The sequence below is a fragment of the Triturus cristatus genome, chromosome 10 (genome assembly GCF_964204655.1).
Source record: "Triturus cristatus chromosome 10, aTriCri1.1, whole genome shotgun sequence".
NCBI lineage: Eukaryota > Metazoa > Chordata > Amphibia > Caudata > Salamandridae > Triturus > Triturus cristatus.
In genome coordinates, this window is record NC_140593.1 from 1,102,422,795 (window position 1) to 1,102,443,573 (window position 20,779).

At 48.5% G+C, this 20,779-nt stretch overlaps 1 protein-coding gene across 1 annotated transcript in view; it reads right to left on the reverse strand.

Moving 5' to 3' along the window:
* FAM20C (FAM20C golgi associated secretory pathway kinase) overlaps positions 1–20,779 on the reverse strand; it is a 305,193-nt gene that overhangs the window by 36,496 nt on the left and 247,918 nt on the right. The window contains exon 7 of the mRNA XM_085629328.1: positions 15,262–15,371. Coding sequence (XP_085485454.1) covers positions 15,262–15,371 — 110 coding nt within the window. The remainder of the gene's footprint in view (positions 1–15,261; positions 15,372–20,779) is intronic.

The following is a 20,779-nucleotide window of genomic DNA, read 5'->3' on the forward strand; positions in this document are numbered from 1 at the left end:
ACCCTGCGATACTTTTTGTGGCAGCCCCGAGCTTGGTAAAGAGTCCGCTCCTGCGCCGCACACCAGTCCACCCCCGCGCTCCACCTGGTCAGACTAGGCGGCTGTGGCTGTTTCCAGGCTGCCGCAATGTCCCTTTTTGCCACCATTAACGCTGTCATGAGAAACACTTTTTCGGCGCGCGTGCCGTCCAGGCCGTCAGTGATACCCAGTAGGATGTGTTTGGGGTCGTGCGGTACCTCCCACCCCAGGACCTCCGTCAAGTCAGTCTCTATACCACTCCAATACCCCTCCAGTTCCGGGCAGGACCATACCATGTGGAGGAAGTCAGCCGGGTCAAAGCTACAACGGGGGCAAGCTGCGTCGGTGGAGAGGCCCGCGCGGCGCAGGCGCGCTGGTGTAAGGTAGGCCGTGCGCAGATAGTAGATTTGAATGAGTCTCAGTTTGGCGGATGCCGTCACTAGCCTGGGAGCCATAAGGGCTTCCCGCCAATCGATCTCGTCCAGGGGACCCACCCATTCCTCCCATCGCTCCTTCAGACCCTCCTGGGGCACAGGGGTATTGTTAACAAGGGAACGATATATTCTGGATATGCCTCCCCTTCCTAGGTTACCCATCAGGACCTGAGCCTTCGGGGGGCTATGATCCGGCAGCCGGATGTCAAGCGGGGTGTGGGCCCGTATGGCGTGTCTCAATTGAAGGTACCTATAGAATTGGGACGGGTGGAGAGAAAAACGCGCCTGCAGTTCCGAATATGAGCACATGCGTCCCCCCCGCCATACATCTCCCAACTGGGAGATGCCGAGCAAGTCCCACGGCTCAAAACCCTCCAACCCCGCAACCTCCCGTAACCATGTCCCATGCCAGAGAGGGGTGGCGCGCGTCAGCTTCCCGGTCCATCCGGTGTGGCGGAGTGCTGCCCGCCAAGCCAGGAAGACCGCCTTGGTGATATCGGGGCAGGAGGTGGGAATCGGGGCGCCGTACATGCGGTCCTGAACACTGGGGAGACCCAAGGCCTCCAGTTCCACCCTGTAGGCCGGATCGGACCATCCCCCCCCAAACCAGTCATGAATGACCAGAAGCCGGGTGGCCAGATAGTAAAGGTAGAGGTTGGTCATGCCCAGCCCCCCATCAAAGGTGGGGAGGCGGCAGATCGGCAAGGCCAACCGTGGCCTCTTCCCACCCCAGAGGAACCTGGTGGCCATCCCATCCAACTCACGAAACCACGACCTCGGAAAGGACACCGGAGTGTTCTGCAAAACATACAGAAACCGGGGGAGGATCATCATTTTGTAGAGCGCCACTCTCCCCAGCGGGTTCAGCGGGAGAGAGTGCCACCGAGTAAGGTCTGCCTTGGCTCTCTTGACCAAAGGGGCCACGTTGAGCGCCCAGCTCAATTCCGGGAGGAGGGAGACCCAGATGCCCAGATACTTGAAAGACAGCCGGCGGAGGGGAATCGTGGTCTGCCAGTCGAAGCATTCCCGGGAGGGGTGAAGGGGTACGAGGACCGACTTGTGCGAATTGAGGCGGAGGCCAGAGGCGCGGGCAAAGCGGCCCAAGGTATGGAGAGCTCGAGGGCCCGAACGCGCTGGGTCGCCAAGGTACAGCAGAACGTCGTCCGCATAGAGGGCGATCTTGTCCGCCTCAAGGCCCGGCCATTCCCAACCCCGAATGAGAGAGTCCGCTCTGATTAGGGCAGCAAGGGGCTCCATTGCGAGCGCAAAAAGAAGGGGTGAGAGTGGGCACCCCTGCCGCGTGCCCCGACTGATCGGGAACGCTCTCGACAGCGCCCTGTTAACCAACACTCTAGCGCGAGGGCGCGCGTACAGAACCCGCACCATCCCAACAAACTTGGGACCGAAGCCCATATGGGCTAATACGTCGAACAGGTAGGGCCATCCCACCGAATCGAAGGCTTTCTCGAAGTCGGCGAGCAGGAGAGTGAGGTAGGGAGATATGCGATGGCGGTGTGCCAGAGCCACGTGGAGGCGGCGGAGGCAGTGGCGGGTGCCCCGATCCGGCATAAAGCCGCATTGATCCGGGTGCACCAGGCACGACAGGAGGGGCCGTAGCCGCTGGGCCAGAACCGCCGCGTACAGTTTGATATCGGTATTGATCAGAGAGATCGGCCGGTAGGCCGACCTGTCCCTGGGCGGTGGAGTGGATTTAGGCAGGACCACAATCGTGGCAAGGTCAGCCTCCGGGGGGAAGGAACCTCTTTCAATCGCCTCCGCATATAGGGCACCCAGCCGCGGAACCAAGTGCTCCTTGTAAGTGGCATAAAATTCCTGTGGGAACCCGTCCGGACCAGGGGTTTTCCCGGCGGATGTGCGCCCTATCGCGTCTCCGATCTCTTCAGGAGAGATGGGAACCTCCAGACTCTCCCAATCACTGGGCCGCAGCCGGGGAAGGCGTAAATTACCAGCGGTGAGCAATGACGCCAAAGGCAGATCCGAAGCTCGTGCCCGGTAGAGTTGTGAGTAGTACTGAGCGAAAGCGTCTGCTATAGCCACGGACGAGGACTGAAGCGTGCCCCCCGAGTCGGTCACCGCCGGGATGATGCGCGATGCCCCGGGATAAGTGGCCAGTCGGTGCAGGAGCGCCCCATTTTTGTCGCCCCAGCCATATACCCGCGCCACCGAGGATTGCCAGAGAAGTTTAGCCGCGTCAAGCGACCGCTGACGAATCTCCTCGCGTAGGAGCCGCAGCTGCCGGGCCTCGGCCGGATCCCCGGAGTCAGAAACCGATTGTTCCAGACGCAGCGCCTGAGCCTCACAGGCCGTGAGCCGCTGCAGCCGTGTCTGGCGATGTTTCACCACCTGCGCCTTGGCAACCCCCCTAACCGTGGCCTTACATGCCTCCCAGAGGGTGCCCGCCGAGGAGACCGACCCGTCATTGTCGCCAAAATAGAGGGCCAGCGCGGATCCCACCTCCTTACGGAGCGCTTTGTCCTGCAGGAACCATGCATTGAAGCGCCACATTTGGCGAGCCCCGTGAGGCGGGGGGCCCAAGCCCAATAAAAGCGGAGAATGATCGGATATCCCCCGGGGAAGGATACGGACGTCTTGGATACCCGGGCAGTCGGCCGGGGGGACAAAGATCGCGTCGATACGTGCCTGAGAGTGGTGGGCGGCTGAGGTGTGTGTGTATTGTCGCGTGTGTGGGTGCCAGAGCCGCCACGCGTCGCAGAGTCCCTGAGCTTCTGCCCACCCGGCCAGCTGCCTCGCCCGCGCCGTGCGGGAGTCCGAGACCGGGCCCGAAGAGTCGAGGCGCGGGGCCGAAACGGCGTTGAAATCCCCTCCAATGACAACAGTGCCGGACGGAAAAGTCGCTAGCCAGGACGCAGCCAGAGCTAAGGCCGAGGACAGCCCCGTGGGCGGCACATAGAGTGACAAGAGGCTGAGTGGTCGGCCCTCAAGCGTGCCGGTAACCGCAACCGCCCTCCCCTGGGAGTCGTGCACCACCCGGGCCAACACAAAGGGAAAGGAACGGCGCAGGAGGACCGCAACCCCACGCGACCCGCGCGAGAACCCGGAGTGCCACACCCGGTCGTATCCGAAGCGCGCCAGAAAGGGACAGTTCTCACCAAGGAGGTGGGTTTCCTGAAGCAGGATCACGTCAGCGCCCACGCGCTGGGCGTATTTGAGAGCGACAGTGCGCTTAAGCCGGTCCAGCAGGCCATTCACATTCCAGGACAGGATGCGCACCTGGGCTTTGGGAGCTAAATCAGCCATGGCATCCGTGAGAAAGAAGCACGCCGGGAAGGGGGCAGGCAGGGAGCGCCGGGGGGACACCCGTGGACCCGGGCGCCAGCAGGATGGGGCACGGAGCGCGCATGCCCCGGAGGGACCACTGGGCTCCACCAGGGGAAGTGGTCGGACGGTGGTTAAAGGTGAGCGGCAGCAGAGTGCACAGGAAGAGCGGGATGAAGGGACACGACGCCGGGCGCCGCGCAGCGCTGTGTGAGAGGCTCAGCAAATAACAATTCAAACCTAAACAAAACAGTCTCATAAAGAGAGACCCCAAGCAAACACCAAACCCCAACCCCCCACCCCCCACCCTACACTTCGAAACCAGAAGCATCTGTCGCCCGAACCAAACTAACAGTCACAAGACCCCAAGCTCAGGTGCTCGGGTATAAAGAGCGTAGTGGACCCCTCCTGAAGTACGGATGACATTGTTCTGACCTGGGCTGGTACTGGGAGGTACAATATGGTGGAGCCCCCCACCCCCGCCCTCGGGCAAGGCAGTCACCTTCCCCGCAACTGCAAGAAACACGGAGAAAGTCATATAGCGGGACTGCGGGAAAGGTCCGATGAGTCAATGCGCGTGATGAGGGGGGTCGGAGACCCGTCCGGCCCAGGCGAAGCTCGGCGTCGGGATCCCCCGGCCGCCTGGGAGGAGGCTTCGGAAGAGGCGGAAGAGTCTCTCATTGGTCTGCCAGAAGCGCTCGCTGACCGGACCTTGGCGACCGCGGCGCCTCGCCGCTGCCGGGAGCGTGTGCGCTTCCCGCGCCGCGGCCGCTGGGACCCAGCCACCACCGGGCACCCGGGGCCCGCAACGGACTGCCCCCCGTCCAGCTGTCGCAGGGGCCTCTCCTCGTTAAGCCATGTCCAGGCCGCCCTGGGGGTGTCGAAGAACAGCGTCTTACCCTGAAAGACAAGTCGGAGGCGGGCCGGGAACTGGAGCTGGTACTGAAGGCCCAGGGAGCGCAGCTTTTGCTTCACCTCCGTATATGAGCGGCGTTGCTCCTGGACCTCCCGGGTGTAATCCGGAAAAATCATAATGGTGTGGTTGTTATATGCCAGTTTGCCACTCACCCGAGCCTCCCGCAGAATGGCATCTCTGTCCCGGAAGTTAAGGATCCGAAGAATAAAGGGGCGTGGAGGGGCCCCCACCGGAGGTTTGGACGCCAGCGACCGATGTGCCCTCTCCACTACGAACCAGGTAGACAAGCTGCCCGCCGGCATCCAGGATTTAAACCAGGCCTCTAGGAAGTCGTCGGCCCGGCCCGACTCGATCCCCTCCGGAAAGCCCACCAGGCGAAGGTTGTTGCGGCGGGCGCGATTTTCGGCATCCTCCGCCCGCCTGTGCAGTTCCTTGGAGTGGGTCGTGAGCTCCCGGACCTGGTCCTGCAATTGATGGATGTCGTCCTCCGTCGCGGAGATCCGCGATTCTGCCTCCGTGATGCGGGCCGTGGCGTTGCGGAGATCCTGTCGCAGAAGCGCGACGTCAACCTTCACCTCCCCAACCATCCCTTCCAGAGAGGTGCGAGATGCATCGATTGCGTGGAGGATGGTGGCCAGGTCGTTGTTGGGGGCGGGCGCCTCCCCCCCGCCGGCCCCCGGGGGGTCGGGGGTCGCGTAGCGGTCAATCTTCGTTTTGTGGGATGCCGCCGGCTGCCTTGGGCCTTTTTCTTTGCCCATGGTGGGTCCACACGGCTCACCCCCCGAACCAGGGTCCGGACCAGCACCGCCCCGCCACTGGCCCCGCGCTGCGGGCAAGTCCGGGGGAAGGTCCCCAGGCTAGCTGCGACACTCGGGCCACACCAGCGCCGTCCACAGCCTCAGCCCGTCGGGGCAGTCCTGCAGCTCGGAGCTCCACTATTCCCCAGCTCGGGGCCCACGGCTCGATCCTTCCCGGGACGCAGATGTCGCAGGGCGCCCCTTTCCAGCCCTGACACAGCTCCGTGGGCGGCCTCGCCGGGCGAGGGGGGGGGGGGTCCCCTCAGCAACAGTGTCGAACAAATGGCACCAGGCAGAACAGTCCAGCGTAGCTTCCCCATCGGGAGATCCAGGAAGGGCCAAGCTTCCACCCCGCCAGCAGCAAATCCCCACCTGGCATGCAGGGCGGAGGGCGGGAGGGGCAGAGGAGGGCAGTCTCCCGGGGGACACACCGGCCCGCAGGCCAAGGCGCTACGACGCGCAAGGAGGCGGCAATCACCAAGCCGGGCCCGGTCACATAGGCTCTCAGCACCCGGGCCGGCCTGCCCGCCGATCGGGGCCCCGCGGCCGGGGTGGTCCGGGGAGGCGCTTAGGAGCCGTCGCCCCCCCTCCGACTCACCCGCAGCGCGCTCCAAGCCGAAGTTCGTCTCCGCGGGCGTCCCCTGCCTCAGTCCAGTCGCCAGCAGACAGCGGCCCACGTCCCACGTGGGACGCCGCGGGCGCTCGTAGCAGGCGCCGCCGGCCGAAGAACCGGTCGAAAACGCGCCTCAGCAACGGTGCCGCTCTCAGGCGGCAGAACTCAGTCCCCAAGGCTCGGACACGGCCCAAAGTTGCAGCGAGGGTGGGGTTACGGCTCCGCAGCAGATTTCGGGAAGTGGAGTGCGCCCAGGACAGCAGCAACAGGATCAGGACGGATGCGAGGGGTCAGGCATCACAGGGCTCTACCTCGGCGCGGCCATCTTGGCTAGCGCCACCTAGCTCTCCAGTAATGTGTTGTTTTTATGCTGCATTATTACAGTGTGTTTCTGTTGTGGGTGTGTTGCTTATTAGTTTGACGGTGCTCTGTGTTTTTGTTGTGTTGTTCTTTTACTTTCTATTATGGTAATTTGTTGTGTTGTGGTGGGACAACACCTGGTGACTCACCGCCCTCGGGAGCCCACCCACCCCCTCAGACCACGCCAAAACCCTCGGCCTCGTACTCGATTCATCCCTCACCATGAACCGACAGGTCAATGCAGTCACCTCCAGCTGCTTCAACACCCTCCGCATCCTTCGAAAGACCTTCAAATGGATCCCCCTTGAGTCAAGGAAGACAGTCAACCACACACTCATCACCAGCCAACTGTACTATGGAAACACTCTCTACGCCAGCATCAACAAGTTCCTACTCTGCAAACTCCAGACGATACAGAACACCGCAGCCAGACTCGTCCTCGGCATCCCCCGGCACGAACACATCAGCCAACACCTGCGGAGACTCCACTGGCTCACCGTGGAGAAGAGAGTCACCTTCAAGATCCCTACCCACGCCTACAAATGCCTTCACAAAATCAGACCCAAATACCTCAACGACAGAATTAACTTCCACGTACCCAAAAGAAACCTCCGATCTGCCAGCCTCGCACTAGCTGAGACCCCCACGCATCCACAGAGCCACAGCAGGAGGAAGATTATTCTCCCAACCTGGAACGAGCTACCAGCAGACATCAGATGCGCCCCCCTCCTGAACACCTCCAGGAAGACACTCAAGACCTGGCTATTCGGCTTAATCGGATCTGCGCACCCCCCCCCCCCCCCCCCATCTCCCCTCAGTGCCTTGAGACCCTCACGGCTGAGTAGCGCGCTTACAAATCCCTGATTGATTGATTGATTGACTGTTCTGTTGTCTCTGTGATTACTTTAGACATGTAAACAAATGCTAGTATGTTTTCAGCCAAAAGCACAACAGCCATTTACCACTGCCTAAGTTTCTAAAATACCTTTGCTAAAGTTATCTAACTGTTTAGGCCAACTGTGGCAGAGACCATGCCTAGAATTTGCACTTCCTGTGTTGACTGTATGCATTATGGTCCTGTATCGCTCATGGGAGCTCTGAAGATGCTCCTATCCAATCGAAATTCTATCATTCACATGTCAATCAATGGGATTCATTCACTTCACCCCACTCCCTCCTGCACCCCTACCTAAAACGAGCAGGGATCCTTCAGATGCATACAAACACCTAGGAACTGAAGGAAGCCACACCGAACATAATAAGGGGTAAGGGAACCCTGAGGTGGGGGAGGGACCTAGGTAGGTGGAAGAAAATAATACTCGCTGGAGTGGGATTTTTGTTCCTTCTTGAAAATGTTGAACCCATTCATGATTTCCATATTGTGCGCACCCCTACAAGTCAATTGCAACACTACTAAGCTACCCTTTCGCACCAAGCCGCATCCACCGCCCCTTCTGTTTATTTCACATTGTGGCCTCTTCCAAGGAAGTGCACTACTAGTGCATCTCTTCACTTTGAAGACATGGGGCAGGTTGCATACATTTGCACCGGCGCAAACATGGAGCAAAAGCTCTTTTGCATTCTTATTGCTATTAAAGCAAATGGAGCAACTCTAGCATGAAGTACATAAAGATTTATGGACAAGATATTGTGCACACTCTAGCTGTCATATTTTCCACCGTGTCCCAAAAGCAAATGATAAAACATTGTTCCCGTTTTTAAAACATGAAAGTGCAAACTAGGTTTTAGGCAATATCACTGGGCTACTTATCATACAAATATTGTTGACTGATTATTGAAAACATATTTGTGACAGTGTTCTTCTAATAAGTGTCCCCATGGATCAGCTTTGGTCTTTGTATAAAAAAATAAGAAACACTAAACACTGTACAGGGGCCTTTAAATATTAGACTTGTGCACTAGTGCAAAATTTGTTTAATTTACCCATGCGAAGACAGTGTAAAAAAGCAGTTGGTACACTTCAGTGCCTAAAGTGTGTAATTTATCTGTTTGAAAACTATGCACTAGAGCCCAACGTGTGTCGTTTATCCGTGCAAAAACAATGTACAAGAGCATTTGTTACACCTTTGCACTAGTGCAAAAAGTGTGCAATCTGCATGCATGGAGTTTCAGCTGCATTCTATTATTTTAGAAACTCCAGAAAGCATTTGTAAATTGCTAAATAGGCCAGTCTGCCAGGACCAGCTTTGTTCTGCTACAAGTCCACCAATTATCTTCGCAGATTGAGTTGAACAATGATTTGATCGAATGTCAGTGGCCTCTTCAGTTAAACCCCTCATTAGAGAACATATACAGAATTTGAGAAGGAAGTAACGTATCTAGTTACAAAGAAAAGCTGGGTTCCGGCAAAAACTGGAAGTTATGACAAGCACCGCGTTTTGGAACATTTTAAATAATGGGGGTGGAAAGAATAGCTTTATATTAAGGGAATCCTTTAAACGATTTTTATACAATCTAAACATGTCCCTCTAGTTTCCCTTTAAGTGTTAAACAAATATAAATGACACACAGAGAAACAAGCCCGCTGACATGTTGCCCGTAGATGTGTGTTGTAGATGTGGCAAACTACACAGTGTTTTCTGGTCAATAAAATGCAGGCCTGTGTTCAGAGTGATAAGCACAGACTGAAAAATTTGAATAGCTCATTAAAGGCACAGCTCTTTCAATGAATGTGGAAAGAGTTTAACTTGTTTTATCCTGTTTCAAAGAATAAGATATTTCAAAGCATCATCTCATATATGAGATAATATATTTTCTCCCTTTTGGAAAATTTGTGACAATATAGTATAATGGATGAACTTGCCATGCTCGAATCATATATAAAGCTGCAATGGTTCCTGTTCAGAGATAGCTTAATTTTAGTTGTCTCATTAGTAGTTGATATGATCTGTGACTTTTAATAATGGAGATTACAAGATGAACTAACTCATAATGACACTCCACATTGTGGAAAAAGACAGTATAGGTTAATTATTTTCCAATTATTTTCTTATATAGAATATTGACAGTCTCAGTCCTGGGTTGCACTGTTGATGACAAAGAAAATGTGTTTTCACCACAGTGGTGTCTCATCTCACCACAATGTAGAGTTATTTGGCAGCTGTTGTATATGCAAATGGATGTGTTGGCCTGTCCACATTTACTAAATATGGGAAAATATGAGCTAGCAAAGAACATGTTAATGACAATTGCTTAATCTGTTTCATTGGTGTAGCAAATTTTGAGTATGAACATAGTATATATCAAGGATGTATAAATTTGTAGATTCACAAACTGTGTTCATAAAGATGTCAGGAGGGAAACATCTGGAACTACGTGGCCAGAGCCACGAGTTCCGGAAGCCCGCAAGCGTAACCACACTTGCCTGAACAACGCCTGTGGTTCAGGCAAATGCGCTCTAGTTTTTGGGATGGGTGGGGACTGCTAACAGGAGTGTCTGGATGAGAATAGGACTCGGACAGGTAAGAGGGTCTGGGGACGGGTCTGGGGATTGCTTTCAGGGGAGGAGGGGTTTGGGGTAGCTTTAAGGGCTGGGTTTGGGGGAGTAGTTAAGTTTTAGGGTTGGGAGGGGGCGGGGCATGTAGGGGGTTTGTAATTTACGGCTTGATGGGGGAACGGGTAGATGGGTTCGTGTTTAGGGCTGGGGACAGGGTAGGTTTTAGGGAAGTGTAAGAGGCTGGGATAGTTAAAGGGACAGCGGGGCGGTGTAGTCTATGTAAAGGGGCAAAGTTTTAGGCCTTAGGGCAGTGGGAGAGGAATGGCTAGATGGGGACGTTTTTTGGGCTGGGGGTCGGGGTAAGTTTTAGGGCAGTGGAAGGGGTGGAGGTAGTGTAAGGGATAGCGCGGGGTAGGGAGGTCGGTGTAGTGTGTGTAAAGGGGCAGGGTTTTAGGCCTCAGAACTGAGGGAGGGGAATGGGTAGATGGGATCGTTTTTAAGGCAGGGGTTGCGGTAGGTTTTAGGGCAGTGGAAGAGGTTGGGGTAATTTAAGGAACATCGCAGGGGGAGGGGCGGGGGGTAGTGGTTTTAGACCTTAGGGCAGTGGGAGGGGAATGGGTAGATGGGGACATTTTCAGGGCTTGGGGGTCGGGGTAAGTTTTAGGGCAGTGTAAGGGGTGGGAGTAGTTTAAGGGACAGTGTGTGGGTAGTGCACGCAAAGGGGCAGGGGTTTAGGCCTTAGGGCAGGGGGAGTGGAATTAGTAGATGGGGTAGTTTTTAGGTCGGGTAGGTTTTAGGACAGTGGAAAGGGTTGGGGAAATTTAAGGAACATCGCAGGGGAGGGCGTGGGGGGATAATGGTGAGCTTAGCCACACATACCCCTTTACCATTCATGCCTAAACCACGAAATTTCATGGTAAAGGCATGCGTGGTAAAGGAATGCGTGGTTAAGATGCATTCATGGTTTATGCTGAGTGTTAGAGACACGTGTAGTTTACCCATGCGTGCTTCTATCACACAACCATGTCAGGGTTATCAACTTCACAAAACTTAATCTGTGGTTGAAGGTTGTAAGGGAGATTTTTTTCAGCAAAAACCTTTTGCTGGACTTTTCACCTGCTATATTTTCTTTCAAAAGTTCTCAAAATTAGCTTAGTTAAATAAAATTACAAATTTGGCAGGTCTTCATTTCTGAATCTAGCCCACACTTAAAATATAGATGATTTTGGAGGAACGTTTGCAAAGTTCTTCCTGAATACTCTGGCTTCTCTTAAGATTCACATAGTGTTATACCAGACAACAAAAATGTACAGACCATTCAGAAAATAGATAAAGCACAGTGTGGTGGTTTTATTACCTATTATTGTACATATTTCAATGTATCTGAAGTGATTTATGCAGTGTTAAAAGTATCTTGGTGCTCTTCAGCACACTGAAATTACTTCTAACTGTTAGAGAATATATGGAAAACTGTGTTCCAAGGTTTTTTCAAGAAGATTCAGTGGTAAGAATAACAACATTAATACATGTATGTGGCGCAGATGGTCCATGTATTCGGTACAACGCTTACCAGATCCTCAATGTTTTTCACACATACACAAATATGAGATGTCCCTATTGCACTTTGTGTGGGGTTAGAGTAATCCAGGCAGTATGGCTTCTACTTGCAGATACTTCCTTTATATGTAGGATTGTATCTAGAAGTTAAGAATCCTTTGATAGTTAGGAGCTCTTTTAGTTCCTTTCTGTGTGTGTGTTTGGGTGACTTTTGGGGGACTGCACAAATGAATATCCAAATTTCTGATGGACAGGACACATGATTTAATTGTGTTTCAATGCATAATTGAAAGGCGGGTGACAGAGCAAGGCTCTGTGTCCTGGATTCACTTTAACTTAAGGTTCATCATTTGCTTGGTCGATCGCAATGTACTAACTGGAGCTGTCTGGTTTATTTTTGTGGGAGGCTGAGTTCCAAGACAATATTGCGGCTTGATTTTCTCATTGCCAGGTTTCAGGCATGGTTAAAATTTTGACAAATTGTTGTCTCGGGAAGGTAGGATTCCCTAGTGGCATTGAAGATCTTTCATAAGCTGTAGCCCTGCAGATACAATCTTACTAGTAACCAGGCAACCAAAATGGTGAACCTCTATTTCTCCTCATTTAGAAATTGCTGTAAGACCACTTATTGCTTAATATTCGAGTGGCAAATGTATATATTAATTTGGTTTAGGCAACTTGTCTCGTCCTCCCCATTCTGGATTAGAACTGGGTGGAATTCATATATATGATTATTTTGCATAATATATTTATAATTTGTGGTTAGTCTCTCAGACCTCAGTACAACTGCATCTGTAATTCTGATGAGGTAATTCTGCACATGAAGTTACAGATAGCGGAGAGATTGGTAGTACTTAGATGTGAAATTACCCCTAGATTTCAAACATTCCACTATGGAATGGGGAAATATTGGGGAAATCTGTGTTACTCCATTGATTTCTGTGGTAATTCCCCTACTTCAGACCTTTTTTATAGGGACAAAAAACATCAGGTTTGACCTGGCAAATGTGTCCCTGGAAAACCTGTGATAATATCACATGCAAAATTAGTACATACGGTTTTACCACATCATATACGATTCCTGTTTTCGCTCGAAAGAGGAGTTAGCAACCTAATCTGGCAGTGTGTCTAGGCCCTCGCTATTTCCATTGACTGGACTGAACAAAGCAATACTCTTCAGCTAATTCTTACCTTGTGCACTCCTGTAAATGGACTAAAGTCATCCACACGCTTCCGACACTAAAAGCTGTGTAGATCCTGTAATGATTGACAGCAGATTCTGTAGACAGGAGCTTCTAATTGACAAGAACCTCCAACCTCAGGTGATAAACCTATCCTTTTGATATTTTAAATTCAAACACAAGGGATTGTTTTTCTTTTTTGTATCAACCTTCACATATTTGCCGTAAACACATTTTGGAAGAGCACTTTGCAACCGTAAAGAGAAAGCAACAGCCTTCAATACAAGCAATCGTTATTATTGAGTTAATTTAACAAGATCTGGGAGATTTCAAGAAAAGCAGCCTTTATTTAACTTCAATCAAGAAAGGAGCTTCTATCTGGACCAAATGGGAAGTATATGCATGTCTGCCCCCTTTCAAGATTGATAATATAGTCATTTACATTGAAGATAAAATATCTTGAAGCTGGAAGCAAAAAATAACTTAAAAAAGGGAAATAACTTACAATTATATGTACAACAGTGCATTTAAGACAGGGTTTACACAAAACTAGCTGCATCGAATATCGTTGCTCACCAAGTGGCAATCCAATAAGTCACAATTCCTCAATTGTCACCTGCATAATATTAAGAAGCGGGCGATGCAGCACAGTGGGTTGTTGCACAAATCACATTAACATTTGTGCAACCTCTTTACCACATGTTCACAAGCCATCATTACGATACTCCTTTTCAACATTTATCTATTAGTGCAGTCAGTGTACACTGGTGGACAAATTCATAATCCGGTGTAAAACAAAATGGTGTACCAGTTGATAGTAAGCATATTAGTAGAACAATTATTGCAAAGCTACTTTAGGGAACAGGTAACACAGTTTCTTAATTAATTTGCTGAATGGTCGTTAATATCGGATTGACTCTAAATTGAAGAATTGATTTAGAGCTTAAGAAGGATATGAGAGTCATCTGTCATAGCAACATGACACCATAAAGATTTTGTGAATCATTCTCTGGCACACTTTTCTTCACAAAAACGTCTTTCTCCAGTACTTTTTGAGCGGAGACCACCCTTAAAAACTATCAATTGGATTTCCTAAATACTAGATTATTAAAATATTGAATGCTTCAAATGACATAATTATCAGATCATATTGTTCCCTTTGGAGACTGCAGATAGTTTTTAACGATAGATGATATGTATGTAATGTAATGCATTTCAAGATAGTACATTCATTGAATACGCCAGCAAGGTTTTTTCTACCAATTCCTTGACAATGATATCATGCTTTGTAAACTCAAGTACAGATTCATGAAGATTTGCTTTATAGGAAATTATACAATCCAGATTATCATCTCAGATTTCCATGAAATAAACTGTATTCAATTTACACAGTTGTGCTCTAAAGCACATTTTATAATTACTAAAACACATCTGTGATGACTTTGAGCAAATGGAATTTAGAATTGAAATTTACATAGAACAAAATACAGTGTAAATTCTTTGTTCTCACTGATGAGTGATAAAGTGCAGCAACAGCTGGGGCAATATGAACAAACATTTTAAACAGAATGAAGGCAAATCAACATAAGACTTAGCAATGTTCAGATTTTCAACACCGATTCACAGGCTTCAGAGTGGGGATTCTATTAGATGCAGACCCATTCACAGAGGAAATCTGATGTTGACATCCATGGCAGGTGTGGACATACACATTTTAGAAAGGGTGAGTTCTACAATCATCATGAATGCTCTATTGCTATAGCTGGATACAATTGATGATTAAACCCAGATTACATCCTAACTATTATTACACACATCAGAGAGCAGGAATTAAAGGCTAGTGAATTTCTGCAAAAATTGTGAATATTCACTGCCACTGTTTTCTCTAGGATTATGCACCACATGAACAGTGCACATATTACTTGTATGAACAAGCACATCCATAACTACATTATTAACAAGACAATGGATTGTATTTTTCGTGTTGAACCTAAATGATTGTGTCTTTCCCACCAGGAAAAAAAACCCCTAAAGTTTTGGCTGTTGTAATCGCCAAGCGATCAATACAGCTCCATCTGCAGATCAACACGGTGCTCTCTTTGATTCACAGGAAGGGGTCTTCAACAATAGTCACAGTGTAAGCCAGGAATTAAGCACATCAGAAAAGTCCATCCATTTCACAATATACAGCACTGCCCGCGCCAAGCCAGCAGAAACGTATGCGCTGAGAATTTGTGCATGGTCCACACAATTACATTATCTCTGCCATGAAAGGATTGTTGTCATGGCAACTGTCCCATTGCATTATTCTCAAAGCGTGCTACCTCCAGACATCTTTCAGGCAGCACATACACTTAACAAGGCAATTCCTGTAACGTTAGCAGTGCTCTCAGGAAATACATGTTTAAAATACAGGAGCCCATTTAGAGAGATCGGAGATTGACTTTTGCCATCGGCTGCTTTGTCCTAATGACACTATTCATGCAAATCATTACACCCCATTTCATAAATTGGGAGACGCATGTGTACAAACAATTATTTAAATGTACACAACTTGCAATGACTTCCTGCAGAGTGTATGTCTAGCTCTACACTGTATAATTCATCTAATGGAGCCGGAAGCAAACTTACCCATCAGGAAGTCAAAAACTGTCATGTCCATTATGTCCAGTAGCCTGGTCCCAGTGTCATAGGGAGGCGTTTGCTTGACCTCTTCGCAGTAATCAAGGTCAACTTCCCATCTGCAAAGACAACAAGAGCCTTCAGGCATTTATTTGACAAAATAGATATTATTACCTGCTAATGAACATTGCTTGAGATGCCTCTGAGCTATCAGAGTTTAGTTGTCTCTAAATAAAATAGCTACGAGTTAGGGGGAGCGATCACGCCTAGCATGGGTGCAGACTTCTGATTTGCAGGAATTTGCAAAGGTTTACGGGAATACTCCTGGAAAACTATGATTGTTGAAAGCTTTCAGATGCAATCAAGAAACTCTTTGTGTGCTATTGAAATGTGACATTGCCAAGGCGTACAATTACACATGGGGACATGCCGTGACCTGTGCAATATCACTATTTCTATTTTAATCTCCTCATGAAACAAATATTTCCCATGGAGAAATCGATTCCCCAAAAAAGGTTGCTGCTGACATCAAAGTCCAGTTGCTGAAATATGTGATAAATACTTTAGCATATCCTTACAATACATTATTCACCTATTCTGTGCACAAGCTGTTGTTAAGGAGTTGTTATGTAGTGCTTTGGACAATTTCTATATGGACTTGAGATTTATATGGTGCAGATATTTATTTCCAGAAGTTCAGTGCAAATTCTGAGACATGCATTGTTAAAGAATGTAAAATGAATGGGAGACTCACAAACGGTTCAAGTCATAGTATGATTGTAAGCACTGTCCTAATGATGAACATCATTCTGCTAACTTCAGAAATATTTGAAAAGTATTTTTGCAAACTATAGTAGGTTGTCCATAAGACATTATGGGCCTGATTTATTTGTGGGTGGACAGCCTGTTGTTCCTTCAGTTGGGGCAAAGTAAATGACCCCTTTCCCACTAGTGGAGGGGCCGCCCGCCACATTTATAAATGACCTGCAAGCAGTTGTTAATTTATAATGCATTGGCAGGAACCATTGCCAAATGCATTTCGCTGTTTGGTGCAGTGCTTCGTTATGCTGACTCAGTCCTGCACTTACAAGTTTTTTAAAAAAAAAGAAATACCCTCCTTTCACCCCTTTTCATTTCCTGTCTTTTTCTCTCTATCACACTGTGCCTATTTTCCCTGCAAGCCATGTAGAGGGGTCCAGCTAAACATATATCTCATGTACCTGTAATCACTGTAATACATGCTAAGTTTGGCTAACCCCGCGACAGAAATGCTAATGTATCTGTTGATTAAAAATCAATAAAATAAAAAAAGAAATAAAAAAAAGAAATTCCCAAAACTGGATATCCTTTTTGAAAAAAAAGATGTAATGCTTCCCTGGGAGTCATTTTCCATCACCTGGATAGTATTATTTCCATTTTACAGTCCCTCTACCCCAGGATTTGCCCAGCGATGATGGACAATAAAAAAATGGCTATCTGGTCGCCCATCCTAATTTGGTGGGCGGACATATAACCATTTCTCCAACGGCCTTTACTCCGTCGGGCCGTTGGAGAGGTCTGGCTGTGGCGGTGAAAGAGTAGTCACAGCCACAGCCAAATCTCTGGTTTGAGAACATTTGAATCGGGGGGTGGACCATTATGGTTGTGTTGTGCATACTTCGTTGCCATAGCGATGGAGTATACACACCCCTGGCATATAAATTAAACACTATGTTTCTAACACACATGAACACTAATAACAAGGAGCATAATATCTACTAAATGTGGGTGATTTCACAGATGTTTCATGTTCTGCATGTTGCGAAAGGTTAACACGACGGAGGTTATAGCAAACTGGGAGTAGATGTACATTACTGAATACTTTCCAGTATGAAAAGGATACATCAAACTGTCACACTCGCTGTATGAGATCATCAGTTACATCCTCAGTGATGTCATTCATGATGTCATTTTAGATGTCATCAGTGATGTCCTCAATTATATCATCTAACATATCATAAGTGATGTAATATGCGAGATCGCAAGCCGTGCATGGCAGGGGCACAAGCTATAGTTAGTTCACTGAAGTATAACTGGGGAATTTCAGTGTATTGTTGGTTTTTATAAATGTTAGTTTTTAACCTATTTCAACACCTTACAACAACATCACTTTAACCTTTGTTTTTTTCAGTGCATTTTTGGATATGTTTTGTAATGAAAGGGAAAATCATATTACCATACCTAATTATAACATTTTGCTTTAACTTTTTTTTTTCTAAGTGAACTTTTGGGGATTTTCTGATCATATTTAGGAATTACTCCAACTGTACACAGCCTTTGGCAATTCACAGCAAGGTTTTCCCTAGGCCCACTCCCTGCAGGTGGCCAATCCACAGCAGCCTGGCCTTCATTGGCAGCTTGCTGCCCTTCCCCATTCCTGCCTGCCTTTCTTTCTCCATTTGTGTGCCCCTGCCAACTCCCTTCTGCCCTCTGTGATCTGATTGCTGCCCCTGCATGCCTGCCCTGAATAGTCACCTTGCTGCCCTATGTTCTCTGTGTATGCCCTTGCCCCATTCCATTCTGCACGCAGTTGAATGTTGCCCCTGCCTATGCCGGCCTGCCCTCCATGGTGAGCTTGCTGCCCTGCCACTACCCTGCATCACTCCACCCTGTCCTCTGTTGTCCATTGTGTGCCCTGTCCCCTCCCTCTTGTGCTCAGTAGTTCACATCCGTGGCCGCACAGGCTCAAGTGGACAGACGACAGGATACGGAAAGTAAAATAAGAAAAATAATGAAACCACTTGGTTTTATCATTTTTTAAAATTTTACTTTACCCATCCTATCACCTGTCCACTTCCCCCCACCCGCCCTGCCCTACTGCCCCACTGCTGTTACCTGTGCCAGCCACGCCTGATGGTTCATTGTGTTTCTCCTCATCATGCCACCCACCCTCCATGTTTACCTTGCTGCCCCAGGCTCCCTCACACTGAACTTTGTTCTCCATGTGATTGCCCCTACTTTCTTTTGCCATCCCAGTGTGGTCTGTTGTGCTGCCCCTGCCAATGCCGCCTGCCCTGAATAGTCATCTTGTTGCCCCTGCTGCCTCCCTCCTGTCCTCCGTGGTCAACTTACTGCCCAATCCAATTTCATCCTGCTCTCTGTGGTTAGCTTGCTGCCCCTGGAAACCTCCCCACTTCTCTGTGTGCGTGCATCTGCCCCCTTCTTGCTGCCCATGTGTGATTTGTCCTGCTGCCACAGTTCATGCCAGTCTGCCCTTCATGGTCAGCTTGTTGCCCCTATTCCTGCCACTTGCTTGTCCTGATTAGCTTTATAAAGGACTAACCATAATTTCTATGAAAAAAGAACCCTCTCATTTTGTTACTTTCTAAAAGAAATGCTTTAGGTTTTACAGTTTTGATTACATCAAGATTGTTTTATGTGGGACACATTTTTGTCATGAACACAGATGTAAGTGCTTTAGTTGTTAGAGCACTGTGTAAAGCTGCAGTAGCACGCTGGGGAGTGAATTACAGACTGCTGCTAGTACTGAAAGTACATATTTCAGTCTGCATATCAGAATGTTTTACTGACATGAATGTAAAAAACATTTGGGAACTCTTCGAAAATGTGTCCTCATTTTAGCTTGCTAAAGTAATAATCATAATTTCCATGACAAAATGAACCCCCTCATTTTGCTCGCTTTGAAGGAAATGCTTTAAGAATTACAGCGTTGAATCCATCAAGATGTCTTCATGTCTGCCACACTTCTGTCATGAATACAACTATAGTTAGCACTATAGTTGTTCATTAGAACATTAAGGAAATCTGCAGAAGAACAGGAGGGAGTTAATTGACATACTGCTGTTTTTGTTGGAGGTACATGTTTTAATCCGAATGTCAGACTATTCTCACATGGCTGAGGTAGATAGTGTGAATTTATTGAAACTGTGCTCTCATTTAAGCCTCAGCAGCAGGTCTCATAACCTCTATCAGAAAATCATGCGAAAACAGATTTCTCTCACACATGAGTCATCTAATAACACCAGATGAACATTTTTCACTGGGTAAAATGACCATAGAACACACCACAATTCCTAAAATTACTATGGTACCACCAACAAATGATTTATATTGTGACTAAAATCTGTTAACACGCTTTACATGTGCTCCTTTTGGGGACTCTCAAAACCTGTCATTCACTACACTGCATTTCAATGAGGATTGAATTGCATAATGGCTGACACAACAAACTGTCATGTTTGGGCCAGCTAATTAAGAAGGGGTCTCATTTGGGCACACCAACACATGCCCCTTAGGGTTCAGAGTGTGCTCACCCTGGCCCTTTTTATATTTCTTTAACTAATTTTCAGGCTGCAGTTACCATGTCCATAAATCCTCTAATGGCTGCCACAACATATTGTTAGATTGTGGACAGCCAATCAGGACTGACTACTGCCCTTTAAAGTGGTCTATCAGAGCGTATCTGGAGACCAACAGACCAACAGACCAGAGACGCCAATTCTTTAAACCTTTCAAGACCACCCGATCACTTCATTAAAAGCAAAGTTTTCGAAAGTGTCAGAACGGATTGACGTCAAGAAACTTTCCAGGAAGGAGCGCAAGTGAAAATGTATTAGCTAAAGCAAAAATGCTCTTCATATGGAAACTCTGACCTAACAATGACTGCCAAAATAAATACACACACACACAAATATATATGTGTGTGTGTAGATAGATATATATATATATATATATATTAATCACAAAATGCCCAAGCTTTTGACAGGTCACTCGACATCACCCCTGCCATCCGGCACTTGATACAGCTCACCGTGGTTGACCCGTTTGTATATTTCTTTTCGCCGACGCGTTTCAGGGCACTGCGGCCCCTTCTTCATGGGCAGCTCACAAACATCACTGAGGCTCACAATGAATCCTTTGTCGGTTTTTATTCACATCACATGTCCCTGCAACAGCCCCTCCCAATTAGTGCTGCCGCAGTGTCTTTTGGAGCATGTAGTCACCGCATTGCAAGTATTATTTCCTTTAAGTAAGTTCAGTGACTGTTCGTCGTTATGAGCAATTATGTCCTTAAGTAGGCAGGGAACCACAGTGATCGGCTGTTGGGGCGATGTGCTGACGGTGAAGAACAGTTCCTCTCCCAGCCTCTCCATGTACGAGATGGTGCCCCATCCACGGCAGGGACTGGCCGTGCAAAACATTAATCACAAAATGCCCAAGCTTTTGACAGGTCACTCGACATCACCCCTGCCATCCGGCACTTGATACAGCTCACCGTGGTTGACCCGTTTGTATATTTCTTTTCGCCGACGCGTTTCAGGGCACTGCGGCCCCTTCTTCATGGGCAGCTCACAAACATCACTGAGGCTCACAATGAATCCTTTGTCGGTTTTTATTCACATCACATGTCCCTGCAACAGCCCCTCCCAATTAGTGCTGCCGCAGTGTCTTTTGGGGCATGTAGTCACCGCATTGCAAGTATTATTTCCTTTAAGTAAGTTCAGTGACTGTTCGTCGTTATGAGCAA